General features: G+C 54.7%; 1 protein-coding gene across 9 annotated transcripts in view; it reads right to left on the reverse strand.

Annotated features, from left to right (window-relative positions):
• Positions 1-12,662, reverse strand: part of LOC128914117 (ankyrin repeat and fibronectin type-III domain-containing protein 1-like) — a 260,886-nt gene that overhangs the window by 165,132 nt on the left and 83,092 nt on the right. For all 9 annotated transcript variants that reach the window (XM_054212698.1, XM_054212696.1, XM_054212695.1 and 6 more), the window contains one exon: positions 11,519-11,736. In XM_054212698.1, coding sequence (XP_054068673.1) covers positions 11,519-11,736 — 218 coding nt within the window. The remainder of the gene's footprint in view (positions 1-11,518; positions 11,737-12,662) is intronic.

A 12,662-nucleotide genomic window follows, 5' to 3' on the forward strand; every position in this document is an offset into this window, starting at 1 on the left:
GCTGATTTATCCTGTGCTTCCCCAGGCAGGCTGCACCCAGTGAGGCTTCACGGCACCCAGCACACACGAAGTGCCACCTACACACAGACACTGCACTGAATTGCTCCCTTCTGCAGCTGAATCCACTTGCCACATCCTTGGGTCTACACGAAGACACAACGATGTCCAAAAGGGCTTATTCAGGCACAAGCACCTCCCTGCATGGATTTGCTTGCACGGAAAGTACTCTGAAGGATTTAAACCTCACGCTGTCAAAATACTTCCCTCATTGGCACTCTCCAGTTGCTAACAAAGGCATTTTGGGGATTACATTTGCAAAGAGCTCCACCATTTGCTCATGAACCTGGGGGACCTGCCTTCCTCAGACAGAGAAGGCCCAAACACCTGCAGACCGTGAGCTCTGACTGTAAGAGAACGGACTACAGCAACCAGATTTGCTGTCTGGTGTCTGGGAAAGCAACAGGGAGGGCTCGAGAGAGAGAGCAGATCTACAAAGGGAAACAAAAGAGGTCCATAGGAGGACCAGGAGGCCTGGCGATGAGCAGAGGATGTAATTTACTACGCCCAGTCTGAGCGGTGACCAGGGATCCGGGGACCCACAATCACGAAGCCATTCTTGCTGGCAAACCACAGAGCCCAGAAGTGAGAAGAAAAAGACATCAGGATGACAAAAAACACCACACTGCGTGCTTTGGGACTAAGAGGAACAACGCTGGCAGCCAGGACCTCTCTGGCTGGATGCAGAGGCCAGGAAGTACCCAGGCAGCAGACGTGTGGCTGCTGTCACCATCACACCCAGCTGTTGGGAGGGGACAACCAGCCAAAAGCAGGCGGAGAAGCCGTGCCGGGGAGAGGCACGGCCGCACCCTGACCAGAAACTGGCACAGGACCTGCCAGCACAAGCCTTTCTGTGCTCAGCAAGACGGAGCCATCCAGAAGCATTTGTTGTTCCACGCAGCTGGGTCCAGTGCTGCCTGCAGCCCAGAGCATCCCCAGCCCACCCCGTACTGCTGAGACCCCAGCCCGGGCTGCAGCACCAACGAGAAAACTTGTTCAGGTTTCACGTTGCGAGCCACTGGCCCTGCCGCAGAGGAGGAATACTCCGGCTCACAAAATAATCTCTCGCTTATTTTTAGTCACTGTAGTTTTCTTCTTTCACACAAACTTCAAATACCAAAGGACACAGTGCACGTTTTTAGTCTAGCTCGGAGAAGCAGAGTAAAATTGGAAGTTGGCAAAGGACTCCGCTCTCCTCCTCCTTAGCCCTTCTGCTTTCCCTGCACTTGATGCTCCTTGCCCAGAAGCAAAATGCTAACACTGGGAAGTCGCCGCTTTTTCTCTCCGCCAGCTCGTCGGATGCTCCCTCCACCACCGCCCGAGCCAGCCTGTGCTCCGCCAGCATCCCCATCACCCTACGGGGCCGGACTCAGGCCGCTCCTTCCCAACGCAGTGCCAGCAGAGGGAGCAAACACTGCGGGTTTGCAGGGAAATCGTGGTGGGTTTTGATTGTGGTTATTACAATTTGAATCTACAGGTTATTTCCTAGCAGTTCGCATAAGTTACTTGGACAGGTCCAAGTTAGGACCAGAGCCAGCCTGCATCCTCTCTTATAAGAGCCCTAGAAAATGATATATAGTTCACACTAGTATCCAACCTGCAAAACGGCAGTGTTCAAGTCAAAACCAAAGTCTGTCCCTCGGCAATAAACACCTCCCAGATTCAAGCACAGGGGCCCACAGCTCCTGTCTATTTATTTTAAAGCCCTGTACTCTTCATCCCCTGAAAGACCGCCCAACAGCAGGTCTCACATCGCTTACAACAAACAGGCTTCCCACAGGCGATTTACAAATGCGATGTGGTTTGCTCTGTATTAAACAATTAATAAATATCAACAAACAGGTTTAAGAGACAATTGCCGAGTGATTTCCCTTCACAGAACTGGAAAAATCTCTCTAACACCAGAATTCCTGCTCCTTCTGTCTGAGAGGGAGCACACGCTCCAGTTCTGCCTGTGGGTCCCCAGGACCAGTAGGCATTGGCTGTTGGAGGCTGAGGCACCCCAGCGGGGCTGAAAACTCTTTATCCAACCAGTTGGCATCCACACCCCCCAGCCCCATGGGTGCAACAAGGCTCTTTGCTGTGAGAGGAGGAAGGCTGCGAAGGGCCGGGCACCAAGGGTTTGCAGAGCGCAGGGGAGAAGAGTGTTTGCAAGCGTTTGGGAACCTGCTGCGTGTCACGCGTCAGCACTGACCAGATACCGCACATGGTGGAGCTGAGCACTGAGGGTGTCACCAGCTGCCCCTTCGCAATGCCATTAAACCTCCGCCCGTGGAGTGCTGCTCTCACCCAGGATCTTCTCTGCTATTGACAGGATTACGTTGGAGCTTTTAATCTTTCCAGGCTAACGTGACAGCTTTGGCCACAAACAGACAGGCAAAGGCTCCTACAGCCATCCTGGCAGGCTGGCGTGGGCACCCCCCAGACAGCCGAGAGCACCATAGAATCACAGAACCATAGGGTTGGAAGGGACCTCTGGAGATCACCCAGTCCAACCCCCTGCCACAGCAGGGTCACCCAGAGCAGGTGGCACAGGAACGCGTCCAGGCGGGTTTGGAATGTCTCCAGAGACGGAGACTCCACCACCTCTCTGGGCAGCCTGTGCCAGGCCTCTGCCACCCTCACAGCAAAGAAGTTCCTCCTCATGGTTAGGTGGAACTTCCTATGCTCAAGTTTGTGCCCGTTACCTCTTGTCCTGTGACTGGGCACCACTGAAAAGAGCCTGGCCCCATCCTCCTGACACCCACCCTTTCAGTATTTATAAGTGTTGATAAGGTCCCCCTCAGTCGTCTTTTTTCCAGACTGAAGAGACCCAAATCCCTCAGCCTTTCTTCATAAGAGAGGTGTGTCAGTCCCCTCAGCATCTTGGCAGCCCTTTGCTGCCCCCTCCAGCAGTTCCCTGTCTCTCTTGAACCGGGGAGCCCAGAACTGGACACAGAAAGACACCCTGATAGCCGAAACGTGACACAGGCAGGTCCCAGGCTGTCCCCAGCTCACCTAATGCCTGCACCGGGAGGAGAATATATGGCTGAGCCGGTATTTTCTGAAAGGAAAAAGAAATGCTGTCTCTTGCCTGTTTGCGGCTTGCTGCGAAACGTCACGCTGGCTGGCGGCACTCATGCATCCCCTCGCTCTCCTGCGGGGCTGTAAATCGTCCCAGCGGGCCAGCTGTTGAGTGGCAAGTGCTTTTCCCACCCCGTAAGTCCGCATGCCTCCCCCCGGACCCGCTCCGAGGCAGCGAACAATTAAAACACGCACAGACCCACCCTCACGGGGAGCTGAAGATGGGGCAGAGCTGAGCTGCCACAAGGCAAACACCACAGCCCCATCCCAGCCACAAACACACAGTCCCCGAAGGGAAAAGAGGGGAAACCAGGCGAATCCCGGGCAGGGTCAGGAACCACACGAGTTCCAGGGAACCAACTCTACAAGCACCGCAGCCCAGAGCCGTCTCCGCAGGTTGTCAGGGTTTCTCGCCATCTGGCTCTGTGTGATGTTTGGATTTAATTTTCTTTTTCCTATTCTCACAGACAAGTTCCCCACTGACCGCAGAAAGGACGAGGAGGTGAGGAAGGGAACCACAAAGTAGCAGCCAAGTACGGTTCGGGAATATCATAGAATCATAGAATCTTCATGGTTAGCAAGGACCTTTGAGATCATCGAGTCCAACCATACACACACACAAAAAAACCCCAAACAAACAAACAAAAAAAACCCCAAAAAAACCAATATCGGCAATATTAGTCTGACGTTCATACAGATGTATCTCCAGAAAAACGAGACTTTGAACAAGCTGCATATTTCAGACATTTAAAATAGACAAAATACATCTTTATACATCCCACCAAAACCCACCTGCAGATTCCTCCATAACTGGGGGCACGTTGGCTGACATCAAACAAAACTCCCCCTTCCAACCATCACAGTCGCCTTTGCACCGGCAGGGGATCGCTAAACATCCCAGGGATGTTCAGCACCCAATAAACCATCCCAGTGTGCCCAGAGCCACCCTTCTCCACGCATACAATGGCAAGGAAGGAGGTTTGGCACTAAGGCTGAGTGAGGCTACATCCCTCCATGCCTTCCCCACACAGCCATCCCCCCCCGCTGCGCTGTAGCAACACCTCTGAGATGCTCAACTCTTTGGATGAAGCTGCCCAACGCACACGGAAAGCCCTGGGAAAGGCTGGGGGTGGGAGGGGAAGAACAGAACAAACCTCCATCCATCAGGAGAGGATGGCAAAAACTTCACTGCACAAAGGGGGATGATCCTGCTCCCAAGCAGTTCATGTTGCCATGGGCAGGATGGCGAGGAAGGGCTGGCAGAGCCCAGGCAGCAGGTTTCAGAAGAAGTGGAAGCAAAAAAGATAACTATTTGCTCATCTCGCACCTGTCTCAGCCAAGCTCTCAAAGGCATTTACATTCATAAGCACCAGAGTAACCAAAATTTGATTTTAAATGCCCAAGGTGCAGAATAAATTCCTAGATTGCACTGGGGGATTTTTCCCCATCCTAACAGCAGAGACACAGCCAAGCGTGAAATAGCCCATGGCGGAGGTGAGCAGGAGGCATGTAATGCTCCATCTAACCCAGATTCTGACAAAAATAACCACTGCTGCTCCTGGATCCTGCTGCCCTGCGCATGCCCCGTGGCTCAGAGACCTGCCGACGCTGCGATGGGAGTCGGGTGCCAGGCTCAGGGGGCTCCAGCAGGGAGGGGAACCAGCATGGCTGGCCAAAAACCAACCTTAGTTGAGCAGGACTCATCCTCAGAAGATGCCCTGGCACCCGACGAGCCCCTCCACCCCCACCAAACACAGCAGCAGCGTCTCCCTGTGGTGAGCAGCACATAGGATCATTTTTGCCAGCACTGAACGTGCACAGCATCCCGGGGCCGCTTCAGTCTGTATGGTGAGCACGAAGCACTGCCTGCACGTCCTTGATCCCAAACAGCAGCCGTAGGCATATCTGTCCCAGTTTGCTCGGTTTACATTGTTTGTCCCAGGTACCTGCTCCCAGTTTGGCTGTGGAAGAGTCGGATATATCACGTTGTCCACTTACACCACCAGGAACCCCCCCTCTATCAGCCTGGCTTTGAGTGGTCCCCACAAAGCTGCCCCCTCTAATTCCTCCCCACAGGAATCATTTCACATTTTCACACCAGAAGGCTGTGCCACCACCCAGCAAGACTTGGGCAGGCTAGAGAGTTGGGCGGAGAGGAACCTCATGAAGTTCAGCAAGGGCAAGTGTAGGGTCCTACACGTGAGGAGGAATAACCCCATGCAGCGGTACAGCTTAGGGGCCGACCTGCTGGAGAGCAGCTCTGCAGAGAAGGACCTGGTGGACAACAAGCTGACCACGGTCCAGCAACATGCCCTTGTGGCCAAGAAGGCCAATGGTCTCCTGGGGTGCCTTAAAAAGAGCATGACCAGCAGGTCAACGGAGGTCATCCTCCCCCTCTGCTCTGCCCTGGGGAGGCCAAATCTGCAGTACTGGGTCCAGTTCTGGGCTCTCCGGTTCAAGAAGGACAGGGAACTGCTGGAGAGAGTCCAGAGGAGGCTATGAAGATGATCAGGAGCCTGGAACACCTCTCTGCTGGGGAAAGGCTGAGAGCCCTGGGGCTGTTCAGCTGGAAAAGAGCAGACCGAGAGGGGATCTCACCAATGCTCATCAATATCTAAAGGGCGGGTGTCAGGAGGATGGGGCCAGACTCTTCTCAGTGGTGCCCGGTGACATGACAAGGGGCAACGGGCACAAACTGGAACACGGGAAATTCCACCTAACCACGAGGAGGAACTTCTTTGCTGTGAGGGTGGCAGAGCCCTGGCACAGGCTGCCCAGAGAGGTGGTGGAGTCTCCTTCTCTGGAGACATTCCAAACCCGCCTGGACGCATTCCTGTGCCACCTGCTCTGGGTGACCCTGCTCTGGCAGGGGGTTGGACTGGGTGATCTTCAAAGGTCCCTTCCAACCCCTACAGTTCTGTTATTTCCTTTGCATGGGGATGCTAAGAGCAGACCCACAGCACACCCTCCTCTTCCCAGGCCATTGCTGCTTTCACTACAGGCACCACGAAGCACTTGCTGGGACACTACAAGCTCCCATTGTCATTAAAACCACAGTCATCAAAGAAATGAGCCGGGTACATTTTGGTGGTGGTGTTTTTGTGTCGGTTCCCTCCCGCACTAATTTGCGAAGCCAAGTGATTCACAGGCAGCATCTCCCACTCGGTGCCTGCTCCCAGAGACTGCTCCGCTGCCTGCTCTCCAGTGAATAAGCCACTATCTGGCTGAAGTCTCACATTATTTATCGAGTTACTTTTTTTTTTTAACTACTCATCAATGAACAATAGTCAGCAAAGTGAGCAATCTTCCAAGGTGGGGCTGGGCACAATTAGATGATACACAGCTTGTACCCTTCATCTACCTCTGCCTTTACGTCCTTAAGGCAGTCGCTGCAATTGTGCTTTGCAAAACGGAGGGCAGCGTGTGCGTAGATCCAGCATAACACTCGTCACGCTACTCCACCTCTTCCTGAAACACAGTTGACCTGCCTCTTTTATGGCTCCAGCCTCTCATTTTATCTTTTTTTATCTGTGTTTTTTTTTTTTTTTTTGATTACACTGAACTACAGGGCACAAACAAGCATCGACTGGCTGTTTGCTAACATTTTCTGAAGTCGGGTGAGAGACAGCAGTAGCAGAACACAACCAAATAATACAAAGCAAGCAGGAGAGCGTTACCACCAGTGTGATTTCACCAGCACCGGTGGGATTACAGCAGGGCTGAGCCTGACATTGCTGTCACTGTAAGTGTCATGGCAGAGTCTCGGGCACCGCCTGCGCATAGGAGCTGACAGACCACACCGACAGACTCGGTGAGTCCCTGCGCGCCCTTCAGAACAAGACCAAACCCTCGGGATCAGGCAGGGATGGGTCTCACTAAGCAGAAACCAACACCTGGCACCAACAACCCAGACCGGGAGAGTCACATCCCACGGACCAGTACTGCTCTGGGCGAGGCAGCTTCCGCGCAGACCCAGCTCCCGACATCACCGCAGTGCCCATCAGGAGTTTCTGGACTGATATCCAGAATCCATAAGAACAGGAAAACATGGATGGGTACACGGCAGCCAGCGCTTGCCTCCTTCTACAGGCCCAGGCACTGTTAGTAACCAGCAAGCACCAGGTTTGATCAGGTTTCTGCCACAAAGCAAGTTTGTCTCCTCACCGCCTCCTGTTCCCAGGCTCTACCATCCCAGTTAGCCTTTCCTCCTTCATTCCGGGTTTGCTAAGGCAAGGATTACCTCTGCTCAACTCATCTGCAGAGCTCCCAAAACAAACAGGGCTCGAAGTCTTTCCTGGAGGGCACAGGCATTTCATAACAGGAAAAAAAACACCGTACAAAAAATTATAATAATAATTTAAAAAATAAAATAAATTGGTGCAGGAGGACACAGCCAGGTAAGAACACAACTTCGACTCTCACCTACTTGAAAGACGCAGGAACCAAAGCAAGCAGAAGCATCAAGCCAGCTGTGGCAGCGTGAGGGACGGCAGCGCTGGAGCAGCTGCTGTAGCAGGAGAAGGCCACCCGCTGCTACCCGTCTCCCCTGCGCACGCCGGCCACCTCCTCCCTGAGGCACAAAGAGCAGTACTTCATCTCAGCGGAGCAGAAGAGCCAGGACAGACACCTGCTGCAAATCAGCCCAATGACCCATCCATGGCCAGCACGCTGGGAGCCCGGGGCGCCACTGCCTCTTCCTCTCTGGGGAGCAGCAGGATCAGCGTCGTCAGCTTCCTAGGTTTCCTCCTAACATCAAAACATCAGCGGGCAGCACCAGAACAACTGGCCTAGATACAGAGGATTTCGAAGTCCCCAGGGGCAAAGAGCAAAAAATTAATTCAGAGCCCTATTGTAACATGCAGACTGTCCCAGCAGTCACTGCAGAGAGTGACTCAGTCCTGGGTGACCTCCTTTAATGTTCCATAAGGCTAATTACTGAGTTTAATAGGGTTAATTTTGCCTTTAATGACCAAGGCTCCTACGAAGACAAGAAGTTTCACCACAGCCTGTAACACAGCCATCGTCGCTCTCCTCCTGCCCCCGGGCAAGGGACACTGCAGAAGGTCCCATCCCTGCTCCTCGCTGCCTGTCTTGGAGGCGGCACAGATCTAGCTGGGCATAAAACTCAAAGCAGTCCCTTGTCCATCACCGAGCGACCCAAAACAACACGCACAAGGTCTCAGAGCACAGCCCCAGCCCTGGCTGCCACCTCCCTCACAGCACGGACACACTGGACCCACTGGGGCAAGGCAGGGGATCCGTGTGAGAGACAGATGTCAAAAGCAATCAAATGCTCCTCCTTCTCCAAGGCGGAAACGTCGCCAGCGTTACAAGCCTTAGAGGAGTTAAAAGGAAAGCCTTATTAGAAAGAAAACTCGTTCTGACAATCATAGAAATTGGAATTCATTTAAAATTCAAATTATGCAAATTCAAGTAATCTGTACGTGCAGATCCATCACATGCCAGCAGTGGGACCGCAGACGCATGCCACCAGCTACGTGGCCGGGGGACATCCGCCCTGCACCGCGCTGTGCGAGGAAGGCAGGCGTGCTCACCCCCGGCAGACACGGGAAGGGCAGCCGCTCCTGGGGATCAGGTCCGGAGCAGGATTCACAGGTGCTGCCTCTGCTCCGGCAGGAAAGCGGAAAGATGCCTTGGCAACACGGGCAGTGCTCCAGCATGCCGCACCCCAGGGGTGCAGGGAGGCAAGCCTCGAACGCTTTCAGATGAGCTACAATAAATTCTCCCTTGGAGAAGCTTAGATGCCCATGGCCGATGCCTTCATTAGGCAGAGTGCCTAATCAACTGGATGCGAGACAGCTGCAGGGCACAAGATGCACACAGGCAATAGCTCTGCCCCGTCTCCATCCTCCCTGACAGGGCAGGGGCCCGGCCACCCCCCCAAAAAGCCCCTGCCTCAGGAGCCTCTCCCCTCACTCCCAGCAATTCCCAGAATAGAAAGCCAAGCAGCTGCAGCACCAGGCAAAGGCAGCTCCGACTGTCAGCGTGGAAAGAGCAAAGCCAGAAACCCAACGTTACGAGCTGGGGAAGTGCAACAGCCCGGAAAAATGAATCAAGCTTTAAATATGGACTTTCTTAAAAGGTCCCAGATGAGCCACTGTGGAAAAGGCAAATCATGTTCTCTCCTGTAAACGCTCCACCGCGTTACGCTCTCCTGTAAACGCTCCACCATGGGGAGAGCGGCTCTCACCTGGCACCAGTCTCTCCACCAGGCGTCACACAGGGGGCCAGGGCACGGTGCGACCCCGGGGGAAACTGCAACGCCTCCAGCACGGAGATGGAGAGTAATTACCAAACCTTGGGAGGACGTGGAGTCCCGCACCAACTACCTGTTCTTGGAAATCACTTCCCCAGCTTGGCAAGACCTTTACTTTGAACTTACAAACCAGGCTGCCTAGCTGTGTGGGGAATACTGGTCCCCTACCAGCCACAGCCTCAGCTAACGAGCTGCCGGCTCAGCTGCCCCGAAGCCTCCGCTGACGCCCTTTCCAGGTAGGATGAGTCTGCTTTTCTCAGGAAGTCTCACAAGGTCATAGCCCATGACCAAGCCTACAGCAACAACATCTTTTAGTTGGAACAAACACGAAATAGCATAGGAAAGTAAAAAAAAAAAAAATAAAAAAAAACAAACCACCCTACAAAAATCCTGCTCGGTTCCTTGTCGGGCGACAATCAGCTCCACGGGTACACCAAGGAAAGTTAAATGTCCCCAAAAACTTGTGAAGTCAGAAAACAAAGCAAAGCAGCTGCAGCCAGCACAGAGAGAGAGCTGCCAGCACGGCGTGGAGCGGGCAGCAGGCTGGGCCCATGGAGGGGGGGCCAGGGATTGCCCCAGGGGGAAGGGCAGAGCCCACCACTCTGCAGGTACCAGGACGCTGCTTGGGCTGAGAGGCCACGTCCTTCCACGCCCTCTGCGCCCATCTCCGCTGCAGGCTGTGGGGGACAGGTCCCGTGGAGATACTGAAAGACCCCATTCGAAAGAGGAATGGTCCCCAACATCTCAGTGACCTCCTCTCCATCCCGCTCTCCTGGGCACAGCCAGGTGGGCTGCAGACCCAGGCCGAAAGGCAGATACAGGAGAAGTCCATGCCTTACCCCACAGCAGGACAGCCTCATCTTAAACACCTCCAACGTGTCTTTCAGCCGCTCACCGGACACCCCATCCCACTTCTGCTTGTCTCCGTCCCTGAGGCTTTCACCTGCTTCCCGAGTCCAAGGCAGCAGCTCCCAAAGAGATGGTTCATGGGAGCCACTGGCAGCAGCAGGGTCGTGACCAGCTCCCCCAGACTCACCCCTCACAGGCATCTGCTGCTGCTGTGCATGGAAAAGCATCAACACACTGCCGACGTCAGAACCGTCCTCCCGGGGAGAAAAGGAGCAACTACGTTCAGTGATCCATCCAAGCACAAGCAGAAGAGAGCGAGCCCCCCAAACCACCCCCTACAGCAGTGACACAGCCCAGGGGACACCAGAAGCAGCACAAGCCTGTGCCACCTGGCAGGGGGATCGGCCCCAGCTCCGGGATAGAGGAAAGTTAGCCACTTTGAGCGGTCTCCAAAGATGAGTCTGTCTGAAGCCTACGGCAAGGTGAGCGCCACTGCCTCGGCCGGCAGCTCTCAGCAGCACTTTGGGTTGCACGGGCACCCAATTCCCCCCTCCGTTCCCTTTGTACTGATGCTCTCACCTGTTTCCAACCAACACCAACTGCTTTTCAGCGCGGGGACACCCGAGCCCTCATTACAACCCCGGGGTCGGTAACGAGACGGGAGGAAGGCCATACAAACCGCTATATCAGGTGTCTCCATGAAAAAGAAGAGGCAAAGCCCATTAAACATTGATCAGAGCCTCCCGAAGGTGCGGCACAGCCCTGACATGTCCCTGCCGTCCTGCCACCAGGATGCTCCGAAGGACCAGAAATGGCTGAGCTGCCCCAGGGTGCCATCGCTGCCTCCTCACTTGCCCCAGTCCCCGGCTGCACCTGTCCGCAAACCCCCCAGAAGACCCCGTCGCTTGTGCAGGTGAGGCAGAGAACAGGAAAACTCATTTACTACTTTCAGCCTCGTTTCATACTCGGGAGAGCAGCACCCAGAAACGAGACACCCACCCCGCATGTTGCCCGGCTGAGCAACAGCCGCCCCCGAGCCCGCGACAGCCCGGGGGGAAACTTGGTGGGGGGGGCAGAAACCCTGCCAGGGGCTCTGCCACCATGTGGGCAAACTCGAGCTGCTGCTGCCATCTGCTCCACCAGGCTGGAGAGGCCTCTTTTTCTCTTGTTTTGGTAATGATATGCACAAAAATAGCTCTCTGACATGTTGGTGTTTTTGGGAAGCTGCGCCTATGTGAATGCAGTGGGGGGGCAAGACACCCCGATACTCACAAATTGCCGCCGCAGCTTGGTCTTGACGCGCTCAGCCTTCGTCTCCGCCGGGTGGACGGCATAGCTGAGGGACCCCAGGTGGTTGTCAACCGACAGGCTCTTCCTCATGTAGAAGGAGCGGGTGCGGAAGTAGCTGAATGGGGCACCCTCCACCGCCGTGCCCAGCTGGGTGTCCCCGGGGGGGTCTGTGCAGTCATCCTCCAGCCGCCAGGCCTCCCCTGGGGAGCAGAAGGACAGACGACCCCATCAGAGCCACAGCAGGGCCACGTCCTACCCCTCCAGCCCGCTGGTGCAGATGCTTGGTGGGACGCCTGGAGCCCCTCACCCATGAGGGCCACTCGCTCCCCAGAGGGGTACGTTCCTGCCGCGAGCCCCCGCAGACCCCTGGCCCCTGCCAACAGCCCCTGCTCCCACCCTGGCCAGCGTCACATACCCACAGCCCCCAGCATCTTCCTGGCAGGAATCAGTCAGATACAGTGGGCTCAACGAAGACTTGGCCAGAGTCGGGGCCTCCAGGCACTGCTGCAGTCCAAATATTATTACTCAGAACAATCAGCAGACCAAAATCCTAACGTTTAAAAACTTCCGGCTATTTAACTCTAACAGGGTTATCCCATTGAAAAGGGTCATTTATAAAGAATCTAAAAACGTCACTCCTTCTTCATCACACCAAGTCCAATAAGACATTCCACATTAAAAGAAAATGTTTTGTTTTGTTTTTTTTTAAAGGACTAAAGCAATGAGAACCACACACAGATCTTGCTGCTGGCGTTAATGCAGCTGTATCAACCCCCCCTCCCGCAGGTATTCACATGCTCTGTACCTGATGACGACAATAGATCTTGCTTTTCAATGTGAAAACCGAGGCATCCTAAACGTTGCAAATTGCAAAAAGGATTTACCACCATCTCCTCCTCCAGAAAACCCTTTACGGTGCGGCCAAGTGCAAATCAACAGCCAAAGCGAGGACAGAAACCAGCCCCTCGGGTCTCCTGGAGTCCCCTCAGCCCACGGCCGGCAGCACCATCAGACGCAGCGCTGCAGGGCCGGACCGCCCGCGGCCCAGACCTCAGCAACGCTGAGAAAGCGGCGGCGGCAGAGGAGAGTCGGGATCCCGCAGAGCTGGCAGGACTGACCATACTTC

This window comes from Rissa tridactyla, chromosome 8, assembly GCF_028500815.1.
Source record: "Rissa tridactyla isolate bRisTri1 chromosome 8, bRisTri1.patW.cur.20221130, whole genome shotgun sequence".
NCBI classification, from domain to species: domain Eukaryota; kingdom Metazoa; phylum Chordata; class Aves; order Charadriiformes; family Laridae; genus Rissa; species Rissa tridactyla.